This window comes from Poecilia latipinna, unplaced genomic scaffold (assembly GCF_001443285.1).
Source record: "Poecilia latipinna isolate Pla-1442-1.1 unplaced genomic scaffold, P_latipinna-1.0 Scaffold947, whole genome shotgun sequence".
NCBI lineage: Eukaryota > Metazoa > Chordata > Actinopteri > Cyprinodontiformes > Poeciliidae > Poecilia > Poecilia latipinna.
Genome location: NW_015113563.1, coordinates 186,722 through 210,077, shown reverse-complemented (window position 1 = coordinate 210,077; position 23,356 = coordinate 186,722). Strand labels below are relative to the sequence as shown.

Below are 23,356 nucleotides of genomic sequence, written 5' to 3'. Positions count from 1 at the left end.
AAATCAAACACAAACAGGGCGAAAATGTGCAAAAATAAAAACATTTGATGCTTGTTATTCTAATAACGGATCTCATTTTGTGCAACAAAAATATAATGAACATAGGTAGTTTGTAGTTTCCATTTTCCAACTGGCCTCATTCAAGCAGCAATAAGAAAACAAACACATTTTATAAAGGGGAAACTAAAGGATTTTAGAGGCTGTAAAGTAAATTCAATTATGTTTAAAAGGTCCATATTATTACAGTTTATACCAATCGGTCTATAACTCGTGCTTGCAAAAGCAAAGAGGTTTTTACTTGTCTTCTGGGCTCCATTTACCTTGCAGATGAACACATAAATAAGCTGCTGGACACACAAGACATGCTCTTCCACACCTGATCTTTTTGAATTTGTCTGTATTTTGATTAAGATGCATTTGCACTTTTGTTTAACTCAGTACAGACACATCACAGTGACAACTCCCGAGATTTAAATCAACAAAACTTCCATCAGGTTTTCAAATGGAGTAAAGATTTCAATGCCGTTCCCCACTGGTAGATTTCTGTGTTAATCTTAAATACTATAATGACTGGTTGTTTACATTCATAATCTGCTAAATCAGTAATCTTGATAAAACTTGAACCGATTATAAAAAAATATTCAGTTTGTAACTTAAACGCAAAAGGATGGACAGCTAAGGTGCATGCATAAAAATAATTGAACTGCACTGAAAGTGCAAACATGCAATCAAAATTAAATTTTTGAAGTACAGTTGCTATTAAAGATCAATATTGTACATTCCTCCATGCACACACAATCCAGAGGATATTACATCAATATATACTTGGCAGTAGAGGAAAATAAAAAAAAAAATAGACTCTCATCATCATGCCCTGCTTATAGACCGAGTTAGTCACGTAATGTCATGTTTAAGTGATTACCTTAGAGCAGTGGTTCTTAACCTTTTTTGAGGTACCAAACCCACCAGTTTCATATGCAAATTCACTGAACCCTTCTGTAGTGATAAATAAAATATGATTTTTTTCCCCCCCAAATTCAAGATATTGGGGTGACCCAACTAGAGTGTAGTTGGGTCACCCCAAGATCACCAAGTCTTCTTAAAAAGTAAAGTCTTTGAGAATAGTTCTTCAAAATATAGTCAGTGTTTTCAGCAAAGTTGAGCTGACTGTCCAGGAACGAGCCAATCAGTGCTCCTCCGCAGCACTGATTGGCTAAGCAATGTAACGTGATCCTCTGCAGTAAGTGATGGCAAAGCGGCGCGTCATCACGACTTTACACAAGTGTGTCTTTACCTCCGCGGCAGAGGCTCCGCCGAACCCCTGAGACCGACTCACCGAACCCCTGGGGTTCGATCGAACCCAGGTTAAGAATCACTGCCTTAGAGTGATTGTTGTGTTCATTAGGTTACAGCTGAATTGTGAAAAGAAAAAAAAAAAAAAAAAACGTTAAGCAAAAATTACAGCATCAGTCTGGTTTGATTATCGGTGATCGTTCTGCTCTGTGATTGATTCTGTTGCTCATGATTTAGCCTAAGGAGGTAGGACTAAGAATAAAAACAAGAACAGCAACTAAAACAATGCTTTCAGATATAATGCCGTCACACATAATTTGTTTTTCCACAGGGAAAATACGAGACTCACAACAAAAGAAAAAAAAAAAAAAAATCCCCACATTTTTGACATTTGAAGAGGACATGTGCATCCATGCTTCACTGATAAAATTAATTTCTGCTCTCACTAGGAGCAGACATTTGTGATCGCAAGTTTCTCACAACAAGCGAATAGGTAAAAACTTTAATACTTAAATTGAAACAGATACTCTCACATATTGTTAATGTTATCGCCACCTACTGGCACTTTATGGGTATTTCAGCAGTTTAGCTGAAAATCTTTAACCCATGGGAATTGAGGCCTTTTTATTTTTTAGAAATGGAAGCAAAATAGTAGAACAGTCTGGAACGATGTCATTATTTTTTTAACATCTTCACCAGAGAAAGGTCTCATTTAGAATATGGAATGAGTTGTGTGAAATGTCACAGTCTTTGTTATCAATTCACAAAAAAAATAGCTCCAGTTGATTCAGACCAGAACGGGACAACTGCAGTTAAATTAGACATAAAATAAGGTTTAGAGGTAAAATATTGTGTATGTGAATGGCAAAGATAGAGATAAAAAAAAATTCTGTTCAGATGTCAAACCAATATTTCTATTTTTCCTCCCAAAGTTCTTATAAAAACATAAGAAGTACATAAGAGTTAAAAAATGCAGGCAAAAGAAGGCAGAATTCATGCAGGCAGTTACATTTGATTCAAATAATCCACTCTGTAAATACTTCTGCACAAAAAACAGACAAAATCTAATCAAATGCAAAATATGATGTCACTTAAAAACATCAAAGTTCAAACATTTCAGCTCCATGCATTGATCTAATAGTCAATTTTATGTTCGCTGCTGTGAAAACAGAAGGTGCCATCACTTACTTTGCAATGCCACAGTCATAAAACTCTAAGAGCTTTTAATATTGGTCAATGTCTACCACTCAGCATCAACAGGCGTCTCGCACTCACAGCAAGAAAAGGCGAAGGCAACAACTGAAGGTTGTTTTAATGTAATGTGAGGTTCACTTATCTGCCGCCGGTCCGGCTGAGACAGGGCCGGCTGTGTCTGAAGTCCATGATGTTTACAGCCGTCTGGTGCCACCAGTAAAACATCACCACCACCAGTACGTGCCACAGCTGGTGGCTGGCGCCGATGTAGTTCACCTGACCTGGAGGGGAAGGAAAAAAAAGAGAAATATATATAAAATATATATATTATTTTATTTCCTCTAAAGTTTATTTGTGTATAATCAAGTCTGTGTACTGTAATATTGAAATCAACATTTTTTGCATGGGCACACAAGTATGCTCTATAAAGCTGATTCTGAAAACAGTTTCCAAACAAATGTCAAAAATGGAAAAAAAAAAAAAAAAAAAGTAAAATATATTACTGATTCTTTTAGTCAATCCTTTGTGGAAAATTGCAATTATTCCATCACAAAATTGAAAAAAACAAACCCATCCTTAAAGCTGTATTTGTTCTTAAAAATATTTCCAAAAACATTGGTTGGTTCTTTATTGCTTTGTGTAAAAGTTATAAACAGCCACTACGAAAGTTTCAAAGAGCCGCAGGTTGCAGAAAAACTATAATGCTTTAAAATCAAATAATGTTTCTTGCTTCTTAGACATAAATGAATGGCATAAAGTCTCATCTGTTCTAGAACTTAAATTTAAGTTGGTATTTCCCACTGAAACACAAGGACTTTATTCAGTTCACATTGCACCAATTTACAGTGAAAGTATTCTCCAGACACTCAGCAGATTGCTTTAATAGATCACAGCCACTGATGATGTTATTGGAAAGATTTTTTTAAAAATCAGACACAATCTTGGGTTCGCTTTTTAGGTGCTATTGAGATAATAAGTCTCAGTTAGTGATACTTGGGAAATTCAGATGCAGGTAATTTCAAGGCTGAATGGCTTTTTCATCAGATCTTGGAAATCACAGCACAGAGAGACGAATGAAAGACAAAATAAAATCTCACCAGGAAAATATCGCTCAGGAATTTTGGTGGCATAGAACAGGAACGCAGACCCAGCTATCAGGTACATTACAATCACACGAGGCAGAAACAGCTGCAAAATAAATGGATTGCAAGATTTTATTTTTGGTTTTCATCTCGATTTCTTACGACGCCGACTTTCCTTCCGCACCTGCACAATCTCCGATGCGAACCCTTCACTCAGCCAGATCCAGTGGCAGGCAGGAATCACACCGACGCCCGCCACGCAGCAGAAGATTGTCATCCTGATCATTTTCCAGTCGTTGCTGAGGTAACGAGGGTGAACCTGAGCGCAGAAGATGGCCAGGATCAAGGAGAGCACCGTCAGCAGGTAGACCTGTCGCCAAAACTGGAGGGGGGGAGATGAGGCACAGTCGAAGTCTTCAGTAGGCAAAGATATTTGTTGAGAAGCAGCTGCTAAACGTCTTCACTCACAGCATTACAGTAGAAAGCGTAGAAGATCCCAGGAACGTAGCAGCCCAGGATCCCGATGGAAATGCCGGCGTAGTCCAGCGCCAGCCAGCGGCGGCACGTCTTTTCCAGGCGGTGGCATGAGAACAGGTGGTATCCCACTGAACACAGCATGCAGACCTGGAGGGGAAACAGCTCAACTTTAATTTATGTAGAGAGCAATAAACGAGCTGCAGAGCTAGTTCCAGTAACTAGATTACTTTTGGTATCGTAATCACAAGTCTCTTCATCTACAACACGTAAATTTATCATTTCAAGACAAACACAAAATACACAGAGCAGTAACTATGCAATACGTAACATGTAAACAAAACCAGTCGAAGCCACTGGTTTAAGTCAGAGGTTGTTGATTTAATTGCTGGTTTCTACACAAACTGACAAAAACACACAGCTAACAGTTATTTATGCCAACTTCACTGAGATGAACTACTATTCATCTACACACACCTGTTAAATGATACCGACACCACTGTGTTTAACAATGGTAGGGTGATCTCTTGGTGAGATCGCCCTACCATGGTGATGCATATTGTTGGTTTTGCTCCAGATGAATATAACACATCCTTTCACCAGGTTTTGGGATTATTTTAGCCGCAATATGAATAATTTTTTTTCCACATTTCTTTTTACAAAAATGTGTTTTTTGTTCTGTTGCTGTTCGCAAATTTTCTCAGGAAGGTCACTTGCACTATAAAGGCCTCATGTTGCTACATAAAGTACATCAAAAATTTTTTGATAAAGTTTGTTTTTATTGTTACTTACCTTTTTATTTAAATTTAGGCTTGTGTAATACTATTAAAAAAAATTGGCAACACATTTCAGCATCTGATGTCAAGATAATCATTATCCACCTTCAAAAACGTGTATTGGTTGATCTCTAATGGTTCTCAGTTAAATAAAAACACTTGCTTCATTATGTACTGTGGTGAAAATAACATGCTGCCTTTACACAGTGGTGTTTTGCTCAAAGTTATTATTCTGAGAGTCTCATGCTGCCAAATCCAGACATACAAAGAACAAAGCAGATGTTTGTAAGGTGCAGAACACACCCACTGCTTACTGAAATGACTTCAAAAGATGTTCCAACCGGGTATTAATTTGAGGGTGTGCACAACTATGCAACTTGGTAACGGCTTTTTTATACGTTTATATTTCAGCTGAACTGCACATGTCACATTAGAGATGAAAAAGTTCCTAAACGACCTAATTTAGTTGACTTTTAACAGGGTTGTGTACATGTTTTTAATCCACTGTGACTCCACTGTCGATACACACCTGAGAGGGTGCAGCTGACTGAACCTGCAGCAGGAAAAGTAACCCTACATGAATCAGTTTGTTAAACCAAACAATGAAGGAAGCAATCAGCTCACCACTACTGATGGACAAACAAAGAAAATCCTCTGAAAAAAAAAAAAAAAATCAACAAGCAGCAGACTACAGCAGCTGTTACCTGGAAGCAGAAGAGTCCTATAGCATAGATGACGTAGTCTTCTCTGTTTGCTCCAGCGGCTGGTAGAACTGAGGAGAGGTCATTGACCCCAAGAGAGAAAAAAAGGAGAAAACCCAGAAGGTGGCTCCAGATATTCACAGTCTCATTGGATAGAATAAATATACTGTAGGGAAAAGAAAGCAGGAAACCGTAAGAACCATGTAGAATATCTCAAAAGGTTACTTTACATGTTATGTTTATTAAATAAAATGTGCGCCTGTTTCATTTCCTGCACATTTGAATAAACAAGGATATATATATATATATATATATATATTAGCATTTGAGTCGATTAAGAAAACATATCAAATTGTTTTTTTGAGGACTTATAATATGTCATGTAGGGCTGTGCAAATGATAAATAATGGTCTATTTAATCGGATTTCACCTGTTTTAACGACTGCTGAGCTCAGGAAAAAAAAACTTTAGGTGAGTTCTTTGTGATATAAATTCATGTAGAGCCTATCATACTTCTCACCTCTTCAGACAGAGTTTGGAGGTCAGGTGTGCCCTGTAGCCGTCTGTGATGTAGGGGTTTTCTTTGAGGAAGAGAGGGATTTGTTCGTAGGTGTACAACCGAATCCTGTGCGGCAGCAGCACCGGCCAGTGCTGGTAGCTGCCCAGCTCTATGTAGTGGGCAGTTTTCAGCAGCTTCTTCGGCATCTTCAGCAGCATCTTGTTCTGGGCTCCACGGACACAGCAGAGGAAGCTGGAGACGTTAAGGCTGCGGAGTAAATAAACAGGGAAACGCAACGATCGAAAATCTAGCGACGTGTAAACAAATAGGAAAAACTAAGCAATAATTCCAACAAAAGAAAAATTGCGGATGAACTAGACCTTCAAATTCTGACAATAAGTTCTGAAACCAGCGAAGCAAGCATGTTCAGTTTTTTTTTTCTTCTTCTTTTCTGCTAAACTGGTTTGTTGAGGTCTCCCAGCAGGCTAAACCTAAGATGCTAATGCTAACAGGTTGAAAAACTTGTATAAAAATAACCGGAAGCTCACCATTATCAGTCCCACTGTCCTCGAACAGGTATTTCAGCCATATCCGGACGGCTGTTGGCTTGACGCGGTGGTAAAAAAGAATCACATTTTGATAAATGTACACATTTTAATAAGCTAACGTATAGTATGAGTGTAGAACCTTTCAGCAGCATCAAACCTGTTTGTTTTGATAGGAAATATGGAAGCTATGCGTTACTGCCACCTACGGGTGAGAGTACAACATTGCCTCTGGAGCCATTTATTAAACGTTAAAAATAGAAAAATGCATTATATTACTGTAAGTTGAATTTGAATGGAATGTTTCTATCTGGCACCTGTCATAATTTAAATAATAATAATTATATATATATATATATATATATATATATATATATAGACACACACACATATAAACACACCCACATATACACAAAATTCCTATAGAAACTGTTTTATCAAAACTATTGCAGATTTATTACAACTGTGAGCAAACAGCTTTGTGGTTTATCTTTAATTTAATTGAACAGTTTGTAATTTGGTCTAAATCTGATCACATAATTGGACTGTACTGGAATCGCTTGAATTAACCTAAATTTATTTTGTACTACTAGAATCTGTACATATGGATTTATGTTGGACCTGTCTGCCCAGTAAAGTGTCTTGAGTTGGCAGTTGATGTTGTGAGTTATGTGAATAAATAATTACATGTACTAATATCCGTTCGCACACGGACCCACAAATCCAATTATATGTTAAAAACAACATAATTGGAGCAACCTTTTCCCGGAACCTTGCAACAAGAAGTGGTAAACCATGTTTTGTGTTTCTTTACAGCCTTTAAAGTAAATTGCAGGTATTTATGTCTTTTTGAGAATATTTATTTAATCTTAATTTATTTTCTATAGGCTAAAAATTAAACACCAGTATACCTCTTGAGGGTTGCTATTATAAAAAATCCCAGTTATGCATTTGACGACAGTGTAATTAAAACACAGCTTGTTTTCTGACCTCATGAGGCTATAAGTCTTCCTTTGTTTGTTTATTTAATAGGCAAGGCTTATGACCATAGAGACAGTTTCGTTTTTTTATACTGTGATAGACTGCAGGGATTAACTGTGGTCACAATATTTCTTTCTGGGTATTCAAATGTGGCAGCAAGCATTCCTTCATTCTTTGTACTATTAACCGCTCATTTGCTTACTATTCCTCAATCAGCAGGGTAATTGTCAGCAGGAACTCATCCTGTTTCTGCTTTTCTAGTTTGCAAATAATAAAATAGATTTTTAGCCTTTTGTTTTGAAATTTAAAATAAAAGAAGGTCCAACCACACCCAAACAAATACAACAGAGATCACATCATCCATTTTGAGGGAGGGGGATTCATTATGCTGTGTTATTATATGAGGCGTTTGCTGTCATGACTTCATTCAAATGGTTTGCTGAGCTGAAAACCAACTTGGAATCCACATTGCATCCTTGCACGTTCCACAATGAAATATGTAATTACAGGGCTGCTGCATCACCAAAGGACAGACAGGAATGAAGCCAACATCTCACCCTGATGAGGTCTGATAAAGTTCAGCTTTGTGAAAAGAAATTGGTCTTCTTGCTCCAGAAGGACTTGAAAGACAAATAAATTATGAGTTAATCAATATGTTGATGGCGCAACCCCTGACTCGTGACATGGTGATCACTGTAATTCACCATTTGGGAAATCACATTTTGGATAAGCTTTAAGCATACGGACACACCAAGGATGTCTGAAGAGCATGTTCAGTTACAGTTCCTTCTGCAGTGGATTAACACAATAATGATGCACTTGTTTAAACATTTTGGATAAAAACACATTGTGTAGTTGATTTACAGGCCTGTCAAAGTTGTAGAGCATAAAAATTTTAATAAGCCTCTGGGTTGATCTCACATAAAGTGACATGTTTGGTTGATTCTTAAAGTCAGTGGGACATTATTTAGCTTCTTAAACTAAATAAGACAAGAAGCTAAAGTCTCATAAAGATTTTTTAATTATTTATTTTCACATGTCACATGTTGGTTATCTCTGTGTTTTTCTACTGTGGCATTGTTATATATTTAGTCAGCTGATCTTGTAGAAGGCACAGGAAGAGAACGATGTATCTTCAAAATAAAAGTCCATACCAAATATGCCCATGTTTTCCTAGCAATCCCAGTGTTAATAATTTGTTCTAACAGATTTCACATTATTAAAAAAAAAAAAAAAAAAAGTCAGAAATAAACAAATGGTATGTTGTAGCCTATCTCTATTTCTGGAACACTCTGTGTAAAGAAACTAAAGAGAGTAGATAATTTTTTATATATATTTTTTTAAAGAAAACAAGAAGATATATTCTATCAATATTGACTCAGGAGAGCGTTGTAGAATTACAAAAATATATCTTGTTTGCTTTATTATTATTATTATTATTATTATTATTATTATTATTATTATTATTATTATTATTATCCTGTTTTGTGATGAAAGATGTACTGTATATGGATAGTTTATTGATGTTTTGTTGCTTATGGTGACCTTGAAAGAAGGGGTCTATATATTTTTTTTCTTCCACCTGCTCCTTTTCATTTTAAACGTTTGTTTAAATATCAGCATGTTTAAAATGTAAATGATTGAAATAAACAAACAACTGGGACGACTAATTTGTTATTTTAAATGGTGAAGAAATAAACTGTAAAAATGATTTTGTTGTATTTATTTTAATTTCGGAGGCACCACTGGTTGAAAAAACTCAATTAATTCCAAATTTTGGATTATTGTCCACTGAAAGAAACGTACTTAAATTGACTTTTCTAAATTTGCAATGTCGCAGGTATCAGTAAAAGTAAGACACTGAATAAATGAGCGATATAGACCACGAATTGTGCCTCGCATAATATATGTTTACTATCCTCTATCTGTATTATACTTATTCCAAAAAAAATATTTTGAAAATGAACTTTTTACTTTCAACGAAGTCACAACTTAAACAAGGATCAACAAATGTTTGGGTTATTATTTTTATGTTTTAAAAACGAGTTTACTGGTGATCTTGTCTTTTAAATAAAAACCTGAATTGGTCAGCGTAATAGTGAGGTTCTTAAATCCTGACAGGAAGTCGGCAGGCAGGAAGTTCTTTGTTTTCATCGTGGGAGATTTGACGGTGGTGCCTGCAGCTGCGCGCCCTGCCCCTCTCAGTTCTTTGCTGACTTTGCCTCTGCGCACACATGCATAGTCAAAACAGCACTGATTCAACATGTGAGCAGCCGGCCAGAAGCCATACTAACAGTAGTGGCTCGTTTCTTTAATCCTCCCTTGAATCAACCGGGTGCTGATATGTAACGCATGGACCATGGATCGGATCTGGACGCGGTGCCAAATCCTGCTGCTGGTTCTGCGCATTTGCTCCATGAGTTCAACGCTCCCCGAGGAAGGCGCGTCCTGCGATGGAGCGTTTGATATTTATTTTGTTTTGGACAGGTGAGTTATGGTGGCTTACCGTATGCTGTTAATTGAAATGGTGTTCGTTTCCACAGGAGAGGCTGCCTTTATCTCAGTTTTGTCCATGTATGGCTGTGTTTGGCTTCCCTTGTCCCACCAAATACAAAACACTCCTGGTCTTATGTTAAACATCCCTGACTCTGGCTTAGTTTATTCATTTTCATTATATATTATTTTTCATAATGTCTTAATATTTTTTGCAATATTTGTATATTTTTACTTTACAAATAAAACATAACTGCTGCTCTAATCTCTGACTTATGCAGGCATCACAAGTCAGCTGCTCTTAATTCTCCTGGTTTAGTTTTAACTGTATTAAAACCTGCTTTTTCTGTCAAGTTATGGGTCTCTACAAAGTATTATAGAAATCTATGTTGGCTTACAAAGTTACTTTTTTTTTATTGTTATTAAAACCACAAACCCCAAAGTGTTTTATTTGAATTTTTATATTGCAGTCCATACTTGTAAAGTGAAAGGAAACCTATATTTTTAAATTGTAAATAAAAAACTGAAAAGTGTGGCATTTGTATTCAGCCCCCATGAGGCAAACCGCTATATTTTTGGGATATACCTCCACCAGTTTTGCACTTCCAGAGACTATTTGCAAGCCAGCTAAACCTCGATTGTTATGGAGAGTGTTAGTAAATAGTTTTCTGCTCATGTGAAATCTTGCATCACGTTTGCAGTTGAACTTTGACTGGGCCGTTCTAACTCATAAATTGTTGTCAGGGTTTTTGTCCTGAAGGAAAGTGAACTTCCACCCCAGTCTCAATCTTTTTTTCTTCTGTTGACAGGGTTTCTGTCAAGATTTGCTTGTATTCAACTTTCTTCAAACCGTGTTGTGCTTTCAATGTGTTGTGCAAAGATAATTTTCTTGCACTCATACCATTTTGCATGGACAAAACACCAACCATGTGCACCCAAAATGTCTTGTGGCCAGCTGTTGATCTGTCACATAAAATCCAAAATAAATTCAGGTTTGTTACACAATGTTCAACGTTTAAAGTGTTTGTGTGTTTTTTTTTTGTTTTTTTTTTCTGTTTTTATAGGTCAGGCAGTGTTTCTAAACACTGGAACGAGATCTATGGCTTTGTGGAGCAACTCACCAGCAAGTTTGTCAGGTAATCCAAATAAAGGTTTTACACATTATTCCTCTTTTGTTTTGTTTTTTTACTATCGAGGGAGAAACAAATATCCTTCTCCTGCAGATTAAAAAAAACCCCAAACTTTTACAAGTCACGCATTCAGAAACAGACATTAACACGCAGCAAACCAAAACTATTTAAGTAGTGGCTAGTCTTTAAATACAGTCCAACAAAAGAGGGTAAAGAGAAGTAGGGCACGGCTATTTGAGGTTGCAGACATCACACAAAGCCAACAACTGCTCAAGAACTCCTCTGGGTAATGGTGTGTGGTATCTTTAGTTCTAATAGCAGGGTGGGGAAAACTGGACTTTAGCATGCAACAGATGTTAAATTTCGTTCTGACCTCTGCAGCCACTACCCCACTTAAAAGATATTAAAAAGCAAAAGCAGCAGAATGAGTAGAAGTTAATTTTTAGCTCTAGCTTTCGGGAAACGTTCAACACATTCAGTGTTTGATAATGCTTGGTAATGTGATGTGCTTCAGCCCCAGGATGAGGGTCTCCTACATCGTCTTCTCATCCAAAGCGTATGTAATACTCCCTCTAACAGGAGACAGGTATGTTTTCACCTATTTTTTTTATTCGTTTTTTTGCTCTGTTTTACAATGCATCTTTTATTTTCTAACTAAAAACAATGCACAGAAATGTACATTTTTCTCAAACCTATATTGTTTTGTGATTTTCTCCAACAGGTCTAAAATAGAGGAGGGTCTAAACACGCTGAAACAAATCAAACCTTCTGGTGAAACATACATGCACGAAGGCTTAAAAGCGGTAAGCTGTTAATCATAATCTCATAAAACTATTTTGTTGTTTGGTCGTAGGAATGCATATAACCTCAACAATGCTATCTATTTTAGTTGGTGTGTTCCACAGCAAGTTGCACCTCAACCACTCACTTTTTATAGCCCTTCATTAGCTCCTGCGATAATTCTGTCTGGATATTTATCACCTCTTGATGGCAGAAGTAGTGGAGTTCAATTAAAATAATTGTTTTCCTGGAACAGATCTGGCGTTTGAGCGCAGTCCACAGTAGGGTTGAGGTTGGGATTTGGCCAGGCATTTCCAAAAAGCTTGATATAGTTGGGTCCACTATATCTATTATCAAAAGGGTTTGGATATGTGATTTGGTTTATTGACCTATACAAGTATATCCAATGGTGTTCAAGGTTCCTATTGAGTTAAGTTAAAGAAATGGGAGGAAGATGCCCCAACACTGTTCCGTTTACTTCTGTGACAAAGATTTGGTTTGTGCAGAGTTAGTTCAGTGTTTCTAGCTTTGAAAGCCTAGACTCTCCTGAACATATTTCTTATTTTTATGGCTGAACCGCTCAGTTTTTGTGTTTACAGACTGTAAAAACATTTCTTCAGATCATACATGACAAGTCTGAGCTTCAAAGTGTTCATTTTGGAGCAAGAGCTTCTTGTTTGGTTCTCAGCTTTTAACTCGTGACAGTTTTTGTGAACCAGGTAATATTGCCTGGCGTCTGAACAACTTGAACTTAATGATTCAGATAAATGAATGAAATATTTCGCCTGTCAGGTGTCAGAACAGATGAAGACTCAAACTTCACTGTCATCCAGTATCATCATTGTTCTGACCGATGGCAAGTTGGACATCTACCTGTATGAAATGAGTGTGAAGGAGGTAAAACACACACACACACACACACACACACAGAAACACAAGCTACTGAAAATAAGTCTAGTAGAGGATGTGGGTGTGGGGAAGGTTTGAAATAATCCCCACTTCATTTTTTTTTCCAGCTGGACTATATTTATGTATAAACCAATGAGGAACATAGCTGGAAAATAACTTAATCTAATTTGACCAAAAATTGTTTATTTTTAAGGCTTTTGTCAGTGCTGACTTCTGCCTGAACTAAGGGTTTAATTTGAATTACTTTGCCCTAATTACCATTTTTTTTTGTAGTAACATTCATCTGCTCTGATCTCGTAAACTGTGTTGTTTGAAGCAGAATTCCCCTTCCTGTGTTGTGATTCCCAGGCGGACAAAGCCAGAGGATTTGGAGCCAGAGTGTACTGTGTCGGGGTCATGGACTTTGATCACAAACAGGTAGGAAGTACCTCTCTTCTTTTACTATTCATTCACATGTGTGCCTAGAACCGTGAGAGAGAAGCAGCTTGTTTAAATAATGACTTTTTATTTGCCTTTCGGTCTGGGTAATTCTATGTTAGACTGTAAGAGGGACTCAAAGAAAACCCATAATTTATAATGTTGTTTCTGTCCCACTAACCCTCCTTGACACTCTTGTTTAGTCTGAGGTCAACCGAACCCTTCCGGGATATGAAAAGTAAGCAGCTGGCAGGTGTTTGGAGATCCGGGTTTATGAGATTTTGACTAGTCTGAGAGAAGCCAATGTGCAGTTTTAAGAATGCATCCTCATGTCTGAGCAGGACAAACAGGAATATCCTTTGTTGACTGTAAGAACCATCGGGGGAATAAAGCCACATACATTAAAACCCCACAGTGATTGAGAATCACTTCTCTGCTGTGACATGTGGTCTTTTCCACAGTCTGCAGTGCCTCATTACTCCTAATGAGATTTGGAAGGCAAAGGAAAACACTGTAATTACATTGGAGAAATGATATACGGCATTATTGCATCTTGCTGTGTATCTTAGAGTTGTGTCAGCATCAATGGTGCTATCAGTATGTGTGGAAAAATAATATCAAATATGATGCTAAGATGCTCCTCTCCCTAAATGTCCTTTGAAGTCTTCAGTGCAAGCGATCTTCTGCCCAGTTTCAGACCCACAGCTCTCACTGGCCTACAGAGGAAGTAATTAAATCACTCTCTAATGATATAATGCCAGAGAAACTTCCTGCTTTGCGATCATTAGCTGGAGGCTGCAGACAGCTGGCCGGAGCTTTCATCTCCTAGGAACAGACTTGCCCTCCTTAAATGTTGCTGAAGCAAAGAGCATCGTGTTATCACAGGGCGCAGACCTCCCTGAAAGGCGACAGGATGAACTTGCAGAGCTTCACTTCAAATTACCTTTGGACTTAAAATCCCGACAGTCAACTTTCAGCAGGTGCTTTTTTCTTCAGAAATGCCATCCACTTGGCCCCCTTCAACGCTCTATGTCTATCTAACTAGCTTTCCTCTCCAAAGAAACTCAAACAATTCATTTATCTTCAGTCTCATTGATTACTGCAACAGTGTCTTCTCAGTTCTGAATGCTGCTGTTGGCGTTCTCACTAAAAACAGGAAGATATAGAGCACATAACCCGTAACCCTAACCCTTACCATGGCTCCCTGTAGTTCAACCAGTGTATGATATAAAGCACTTTTAACTACCTCGTTTCTTAAACGTGCTATACAAATAAACTTGAATTGTATTAAAAACATTTTCTACTTTGGTCACAGCTTGCAGAGATAGCAGACGGCACAGAACAAGTGTTTCCGGTTCTTTCTGGATTTCATGCCCTCAAAGACGTTGTCAACAAGGTAAGTCTGTGTTGTAAAATCCGATCCGGAAAATCTGCACAAAGTGATGCAAACGGCACGTCAGTCTTGTCTGGTATCATCTTTGTGCTTTGCAGGTCCTGAAACAGTCGTGCAGCGACGTGTTCACAATAGAGCCGTCCAGCGTCTGTGTGAACGGTAGGTTTGTTTTGTCTGTAAGGTTGTCCCAAAAAGTCAAATAATTGTTAAAGACTGTGTCGGTATGTGGAGTGACCTTTTTGTTTTTGCTATTTATAGTTCTGTCATGATAACAAATTTTCCTGGACAATATATTCTCACAAAAATGATTGTGATAATCGATTGCATTGTTGTTTTAAGACCTTTTCCAAGTGGTATGTTAATAATAATGCCAGCTCGCCCTCTCTAAAACCAATAAACTTTAACTTTGTAAAGAACCATTCAGATTGAAACTGGAAGATATTTTAAATAACCAAAATAAAGCACAACCAAACACAACAAATAAAACATAAAAAAACCCACATCCAACAGAAACCAGAAATAAAATGGATAATCATGTCTGTGTAAACAAAATTTCCCTTTAAAAAAATATTAATCACCAGAATGGAAATTATTGAGCTCATATTAATTCACCATGTGATTAATTAGTTCATTGCTTTATACATTTTTAGATATATTTGTAATTTTTTTTTACTGGATGATTTAGCCTGGGAGTGTCTTACATTTCTAAAAGATTCATTTGGGAAACATTTTAAGATGTTTTGGTCTCCAGTGACTCCAGACCTAAACGATAAAACAAATCCTTTGGAGAAAACTTATTTCATCTACATAATGTCCTCAAAACTGTTGCAGAAGTTGGATAGGGTGAGGCTACCTTGCTGGTGTGTTTTGCGAATTCAACTTGGCAATGTGTTGCTGAGGCAGACTTGTGTAATCAAAACTGTTCTTTGCTTTTGGCCATTGAGTGTCATTCCAAACGCTGCAGGTCACTGAACATCTGAAGAGGCCGTTCCCTGACCACAGACCAAACACGAGAGTTGATTTAGTCACGTTAGCATTGACTGGTTTCTCCTCTGCTTGGCTTAATATTTTACTGAAGGGTTGTTTTCTACTCTTATCTGTCCAGATATGTTTGATTTAAACTCTGACTGGGACATGCAAAGACCTTCACAGTTTGCTCCTGAAACTTCTCCTTTCGTTATCTCGGCTGTGTGTTTTGGTTCGTCGTCGTGTTGGAAGACAAATTACAGGCCTGATTGTTGGAATGCATTGGGGAAAGCTTCAGATCTACTTGGGGAACATCAGATCTCCACCTGATAAACATTATGGCTCTTGGTCGTCTCTGACTGATTCCCTTCTTCCTCGCCCAGATTTGCACGATCCAGTTTTAGAAGTCTACGGAGACTTTATAATAAAATGGCTTACTCAATTATAAATTATATTCAGTCAGCTGAATTTACCACAGGAGGACCCCAATCAAGTTGCAGTATGTCGAGGGTAATCAGTGGAAGTTCATGCGCTCAGTTTTGACTCAAATAGAAAAGGGTTTGAATATTTATATATGCATTTTCATATTTTTCTCTCATAAAAATTAGATTTTTTTTAATTGTCTATTACTCACATTTGGTCCCAACCCCAAATCATAACGTCATACATCTTCTGATATTTTCTTATGACTTATGGGGCTCTGTAGAAATGTGAGCATGTAGTTGTTTATGTATAACTAAATGATGCCATGAGGAAGAGGAAAACTCCACCTACAGATAAACATAGGGGGCATCCTATCTTGCACTGAATAAGAACATTTCAGATGACAAACTTCAGAGATTATTTTTCAGAACGACAGAAATTTGATGTGACGGTTTAAAGCCGACAAGCCTTTGCAGACTTTAATTCAGTTTAGAATATTTTGGATGAACTAGAAGGTAAAAGTTAGGAGAAAACCTGCTTGAAGTGCTCATTGTTTTGATCCACTTTGATGTTTTCCTCTCCATCCGCCTCAGAAATCGAAGATCTGCCATGAAATTCCTAGAATAACTACAACTGTGAAGATTAAAGTGTGTTAAAAGTGGAAGAATGGCAGGTTGAAGAAACTTCCAGATGGCTGAAAAAGCATTTATTATTGCCAGCGATTCTCCAATCAAGTCCGTTTTATTTGGCGTTGTATAAAAGTCACAAATGCAGCTTGAGCTGCCATCTGATGGTGGCATATGTTACATCAGGTCCTATTAATTAAATTTAAGTTAATGAAAAAATTAATTTATATTCTCAGCAGATCTGAACATGAGATTTGGAGCTACTCTGTAATTCACATTTATAGCTTGGCTATTTGGAGGCTAAGAGGTTGAAAATAAGCAAATACTTTTTATTATGTTCTCTTTCATTATTTTATGTTTTTTTTCTTTCATGCTACTCTCTGTGTTTTTTTTTGTTTTTTTTGTTTTTTTTTTGCATGATCAGACAAAATATGAATCTGACCAAATGTTTTTAGCTATGTGGTTTTAAAAAAAATATAGAGTTTTGTAAACTTTATTGGGACTTTAACTGGAACTGGTGTTTCTGTTCAGCTCTTCAAACAATGAAGCTGCATCTGGTCCAAAAAAAAGGATGTAAACGTGGAAATGTATGGTGGAGAATCTGTGATGCTGTGGGCCTGCTACACAAATGCCACTTAGTTTTAGATTTTGTTCCCTCCACAAAATGAATTTACTGAAATTCAAGATCAGACAGATTTGATATTTTGATAATAAAAGCTGACACACACTATTTAAAGTCTTGAAGTGTGTTGAAAAGTCACTCAATAAGTGTTCTTGTCATTCCCGTTTTGTTATCTTCCAGAGTCTTTCAACGTAGTTTTAAAGGGGACCGGATTTAGCGGAACCAAGAGGATCGACAACCTTCTCTGCTCTCTCACTGCCAATCAAGTGACTTATCGTAAATGACACGCTCACGACATCTCATACCCGTTCATGGTTTTAGAAACTGCTACTTGCTGCTACTGCTGTAATCTATCCGAGGGAATCTGTTTGCGCCAATGCTTCATGGAACATCGACATGGCGCCACATCGCTCACGGGGGGAAAAACTATCAAGTGCCACTTGGAACAGTGTGCAGATATCTGAGCTGCAATGGAAAATCGGGAGTCATGGCAGTGAGAAACAAACAGTAGCTGCCTTTTATCAGTTGTGGCGCGAGAACAGAGGAGACATTATGAGGCAGAGCAGAGGGAGGGAAGAGATGCTCTCTGCCCATTAGTCTATTAGCAGATCGATGGCATGAGCTGCGCTGAGGTCAGTGTCACTGAGAGGACGAGTGCACGCAGCATGTGATTCCTGTTGAGCTGCTGTAGGATGCAGGGAAAGTGTTTACTTAACTCCCAACTTCCCCAAGTGGTTTCTATTAAAAAAAAAATCAACTTAAACAGAAAATCTAACAAAGATGCTTAACTTTTTAAAATGATTTTACCTCTAAAGTTAAATGTCAAAGCAACAAACACTGCATGCCATTGGTGTACAATATCTCCAGCTTTGTACAACGTGCCCTGTTTTTTTGGATTTATTCTGTTTCTGTGTTTTTCCTCTCAGATGAGAAGCCGACAGTTGTCCAAGATGGCTACCTGCTGTGTCCAGCTCCTCGTCTGTATGAGGTTGGACAGTAAGTCTGCAAACTAATGCAACTATTAATGAGCTGTACATAAGAGCAGTTGCCTTACAATCAAAGATTGTTTAGATTGTGACAGTAAAATACAAAAACTTTTTTCAGACTATAATTGCACAGTAAAGTGGGTTTGTCATGTACCTATAATTTTAAACTTTTTAATAATTGCTGGATATATTATCAGGTTGATTAAGTATTACCTCGCAGCCATTTCCTGTCTTCTTTGGATCAGCGAACGTCTGCCTTGTATGAATGAATTGAACAAAATCTGGGTCACGTGATCCAAGTGAAAGGAAATCATTTCACATTTCTTTTGCACTCTAATTGACTTCTTATTGTAAAGGCAGTTGTGTGTACATTGGCTGTTTTGTTACTCATATATTCCTTGGAATCCTTAATTATAACTTTTAGAAATGTTTTGTTTTGTTTGTTTTTCTTTGGGGGTTTTTTTATGAAATGCTTCTGAGTGTGTTAAAAGAGAAACCAGTATAGTGTTTGTGTAAAGCTGCCTCCAGGATTTGGATAAAGCAAAGGGAGTGTGGCCTGGATATCTCTGGGATTTAATGAGCCAAAGTCAATTTGACCATATGGACCTCAAATAAATCCATACGGTCGGGGGGAAAAAAATCTCTACAAACGGCAGAAATCTTTGGAAATCTCAGATCTGAAATCTCAGATCAGATCATCCACATTTCTGCATAATCTACAGCAGTGAATAAGAAAATCTAGTCCAAGCATAATTACAAAAAAAGCTTTTTATTTTTGTTTTGTTTCCCTCGAGGCCTTATCTCCAAGTGTAACCTAATTTGATATCTGGGTACCTCGGTACTTTTGCCTTCTCACTCAGGACTCGGCAGTTTATTTTATAACAACGGATGTTTTCCTGGGAGATGCTGTTGGAGTAATGTGTCGTCTTCTTCTGATGATTTTTTCAGTGCCTCTGTTTGTTGATTATAGATCAGTTGAAGTGCTGATTAGCCTGAACAATGGACAGTCGTACATCTCCGCTCCCGTCGCCATATATGCCACCTCATGCGTGGGTATCAATTTAAACTCTGTTGTGCTAAATAAAACAACCTTTCTGTTGGTGCAGGAGTAAATCTGAGAGAGAGTGTAGGCAGCACTTTTTATTTTATGTTTTATACATACATAATTATATTTGCACAGTTAATGGGGATCACACATTTTGTGCCTTGTTTGCTGCAGTCAGATGGGATCTGGGTGCTGTGGCTGCTGCTGGCTTTGTTGCTGTTACTGGCTCTTGGTTTATTCTGGTGGTTCTGGCCTCTCTGCTGCACTGTGGTAAGTTTATCTTTCTTTTATTTCCATATTCTTTTGTTTATCAGGTTTTTGTTTTTTTTGTAAAATGCCAACCAACCACACAACACCCTGTGTTTCCTTTAAGTCACATCTCAGATAACCAAATAGAGTTAGACGTTGGTTTGCTCAAAAAGCAAAGTAAATTCTCTTGGAACTGTCAGCCAGTGTAGCTACTTAAGCTACAACTAAGAAAGCTTATTTATCAGCCTGCTCCCTAACAAGCATATAGCACTACTTAGCCACACTTAAGTAGTACTATATGTATGACTAATGTACTGAGGTACATGCTTTCAAAAGTGCTAATTACTGCCTAAGACTGGACAAATGACTAAATTCTACAAATGAGGCAGCCATATTGGAAACTGGGTGAGAAACCTCCTTCATACGGTCAGAGATGGCGCCAGAGTCACTTGTGAAGGAGGAATTGTCACTGAAAACAAAGGTGGCCAACCCAAGTTTCTTTCTGTTTCTAAGTCGGTTTAAAGGTTTTACATGTTTGTGACTGAGATAAAACGTCTGACAAGCAAATATAAACAAGGTAAACAGACGTTACTGTGCTTTACAGAAGTCATATTGGATTTAGGGTTTCACTTGGTGACTAATGGAGCACACACAAAAACAAAAGTGTGCCTATAATTACATGACATACAGATAATAATATATTGCTAAATATATATAACGTAGCATTTTCAAGCAGTCTCAGACAGACAATATACAATTAGTATTAAAAATAATAAAAAAAGAAAATCTAATTCTTAGAAATCCAGTGTCCCATAAAGCTAAAATTAGTCTGGATTATTCTGGTGGATTTATTTGATTTGAAGCCCATAAATTCTGATTACCAACTACTAATGGAAATATTGGTAAACACCATTAACTGGGTGTTCCTCCCCCCCCCCCTTCTTACTACTTTTAATTTCTTTTCATAAGAAGTATTTTATAACTACATGTAACAAGGATGCTGAAGGTTGACATTTGTAATTCTCATTTATTTATTTTTTTTACCACTGTTTAAAATGTTTGATATTGTTTTCACACAGGTCATCAGGGACCCACCTCCCTCTCGTCCTCCTCCACCACCTCCTGTTTTTGTAAGTAAAAAAGTCTTTTCTGAAGAACCTCCATGTTTTTGGGCGGTATAACTCACGCTGCCATCTTGGCAGAGGTGATTGAGAGAAGATCTAATTTTGGGTGAACACAGAAGGAGCGTCGGTGGAGCTTGGGAGGCTGACAGAGAAATGCTTTGGCAGAGTTCATTTGTTGAGCTCTAGTGAGAAAACTGAATCCCTTATATTTCTGTCATGGTGGAGATTAACTTCTAGCCTGACTAACATGTCACAGTTGCAATTAGTGTCTATTGACTTGGATTAGATCATCCATCCATCCATTTTCTTTACACATTTGTCCCTTAGTGGGTCGGGAGGGTTGTTGGTGCCTCTCCAGCTAACATTCCGGGCGAGAGGCGGGGTACACCCTGAACAGGTCGCCGGTCTGTCGCAGGGCAACACAGAGACAAACAACCATGCATACACACACTCACACCTAGGGGCAATTTGGAGAGGCCAATTAACCTGACATGTTTTTGGACTGTGGGAGGAAACCGGAGAACCCGGAGAAAACCCACACATGCACAGGGAGAACATGCAAACTACATGCAGAAAGACCGGGACTGGGAATCAAACCCAGAACCTTCTTGCTGCAAGGCAACAGCTCTACCAACTGTGCCACTGTGCAGCCCTGGATTAGATCATATTAGATTAAAAAAAAAAAAAAATAGTGAATGTAGACATCCAAATTTGAAGGCGTAATCTTGTGTATATTTATTTTACTCCCTAATTTTATTGTAAAGTATATTTTGATGTTTTTTTCACTCAGGAACCAGAAGAGGATCCTCTGCCTAAACACAAGTGGCCTACAGTAGATGCTTCGTATTACGGAGGCAGAGGTCCTGGAGGAATCAGACGCATGGAGGTGAACATTTTAGAGTGTGAGCTGGAGAACCTTTTCAGGATTTATTTTTGTAAAGTTTGTGTGTGCCCACTTCCTGTAGGTGAGATGGGGCCAGATGGGATCCACAGAGGAAGGGTCGCGACTGGAAAAAGCCAAAAATGCTACGGTCACTATACCAGAGGAAGTGGAGGAACCCATCATTCCTCGGCCCCCGCCAAGACCTCCACCTGTTTACCACTCCCCGACCCAAACCAAATGGTACACTCCCATCAAGGTGAGATCATAGGATCCAACTTATCCATACGGTCTCTGAAATAAATGACATTTAGGCAATTTAATGCAAATTTTCTTCATGCAAAAATCACACGTTGATGTCCTCTTCTTCAGGGGCGTATTGATGCGCTGCTGGCTTTACTGGGAAGGCAGTACGACAGAGTGGCAATCATGAGGCCAACACCTCAGGACAAGGCAAGGAACAGATCCGATACTTCACCACAAAACCAAATACAAATGAATCTGATCATTATAAATTATAGATTACTTTTATGTTTTCCAGAACAGGTTTTCACATATCCATTTTCTTTTAAAATTAATAAACATATTTAATTTGATAAAACGTATTTAGCGTTAATCTTAGTTATTATCACCCAGATGGATAAATAACAGCTGTCTGCACTTAGCTTACTGTAATTAGCAGTATTTGATGGTTGGAATTGGTTGTTTGCTTGTAGCGTTTGGGTAATTACTTGTTTTTGTTTTTTTTTATTTTGTGGAGTTCTTCTGCCTAAATTTGAGATATTAAGGGAACCAGATGATATACACAAGTAAATCATAAAATAGAAAAGATAAGTAATTTAGCAAATATGTATCATGACTTTATTTGAAAGCCTAATTTAGGTTTTAAAGTTGTCAAATTGCTTCCACAACCACATTCAGATAAATCATTTGTGCTTTTTAAGACTTATTCTTGGTCATGTTCATCAACACTATCCACCTTTCTGTTGTCTTTTAGGGGCGCTGCATCAACTTCACCAGAGTTCGTTCTCGCTGAAGTGGATCAACTTTCACTCTCTAGTCTAGATTTTATTTAATTTTTTCACCAAAGATCTCCAACACCTACTTCCAGAAGTTAATGTCTAAATTTCTGTGCGTTGTAAATAAACGTCTTGATAGTTAAAACGGACGGTGTTGCAACAAAATGTGTATGTAAAAGTGTTTGTGTGTCTAAGGAAAAACAAAGAAACCAAATACTGATATTCTGTTTATTCAAAAGAGAAAATGTCTCTTTCACAACAAAAAAAAAAAAATCTTTCGTACAAGTACCCCCTGATAACATAAAAGATGCACAAGAATCTTTAAAAAAATATATAACAAAATGACACACAGACGTTGTGCCTTTTAAAAAAAACCATGAAAAATGCATCATCACTTTCACCCAAAGCTGGATATTAAAGGTTCTCTCGCACAAATCTACAAGCGGGATAAGAGGGGCTGGATCATCTCTATACACACACACACATACACACACATACAGTTTTTACTTCACTCTAAACAAATACTTGTTTTTAACATAATACATGAACTGGTGTTGTAAAAGCTTACCATCACAGAGCCAGCCAACCTGCAACAAGCTCATCGTGAAACAAAAAAAAAAACACTTTTTAAGCTTCTGATACAAAATACGACATGATTAGAAAGAATACGATGACTCGTATGAGCTGGAGTCACAGAATACTATGATACACAGCACAGGGACACACACTCAGGTGCATTTTGTTCGCAT

General features: G+C 37.6%; 2 protein-coding genes across 2 annotated transcripts; one reads left to right on the top strand and one right to left on the bottom strand.

Moving 5' to 3' along the window:
* Positions 1-1,400: 1,400 nt before the first annotated feature.
* On the bottom strand, positions 1,401-6,779 carry paqr3b (progestin and adipoQ receptor family member IIIb). Its single transcript, XM_015049452.1, has 7 exons — positions 6,568-6,779; positions 6,041-6,286; positions 5,524-5,686; positions 4,038-4,193; positions 3,754-3,951; positions 3,585-3,675; positions 1,401-2,768 (listed from the first exon to the last, which is right to left on the bottom strand). The coding sequence occupies exons 2-7, from the start codon at positions 6,235-6,237 to the stop codon at positions 2,626-2,628; spliced, it is 948 nt and encodes a 315-aa protein (XP_014904938.1). The 5' UTR covers positions 6,238-6,286; positions 6,568-6,779; the 3' UTR covers positions 1,401-2,625.
* Positions 6,780-9,696: 2,917 nt separating this feature from the next.
* On the top strand, positions 9,697-23,228 carry LOC106957903 (anthrax toxin receptor 2-like). The gene is made up of 17 exons (XM_015049451.1): positions 9,697-10,032; positions 11,103-11,174; positions 11,683-11,754; positions 11,890-11,971; positions 12,741-12,845; positions 13,206-13,274; positions 14,590-14,670; positions 14,766-14,826; positions 17,485-17,580; positions 18,231-18,300; positions 19,261-19,339; positions 19,510-19,605; positions 20,664-20,714; positions 21,499-21,594; positions 21,674-21,847; positions 21,961-22,041; positions 22,586-23,228. The coding sequence occupies exons 1-17, from the start codon at positions 9,905-9,907 to the stop codon at positions 22,622-22,624; spliced, it is 1,452 nt and encodes a 483-aa protein (XP_014904937.1). The 5' UTR covers positions 9,697-9,904; the 3' UTR covers positions 22,625-23,228.
* Positions 23,229-23,356: the final 128 nt, after the last annotated feature.

What these genes read in the sequence shown, in the direction of transcription:
- LOC106957903 (XM_015049451.1), top strand. Translation starts at nt 9,905, where the DNA reads ATGGATCGGATCTGGACGCGGTGCCAAATCCTGCTGCTGGTTCTGCGC. An exon ending in CTCACCAGCAAGTTTGTCAG is followed by an intron (nt 11,175 to 11,682) that starts GTAATCCAAATA and finishes GATGTGCTTCAG; the next exon opens with CCCCAGGATGAGGGTCTCCT. An exon ending in ATGAAATGAGTGTGAAGGAG is followed by an intron (nt 12,846 to 13,205) that starts GTAAAACACACA and finishes TGTGATTCCCAG; the next exon opens with GCGGACAAAGCCAGAGGATT.
- paqr3b (XM_015049452.1), bottom strand. Translation starts at nt 6,237, where the DNA reads ATGCTGCTGAAGATGCCGAAGAAGCTGCTGAAAACTGCCCACTACATA. An exon ending in TCGCATCGGAGATTGTGCAG is followed by an intron (nt 3,676 to 3,753) that starts GTGCGGAAGGAA and finishes TTTATTTTGCAG; the next exon opens with CTGTTTCTGCCTCGTGTGAT. An exon ending in TCCTGAGCGATATTTTCCTG is followed by an intron (nt 2,769 to 3,584) that starts GTGAGATTTTAT and finishes CTTCCCCTCCAG; the next exon opens with GTCAGGTGAACTACATCGGC.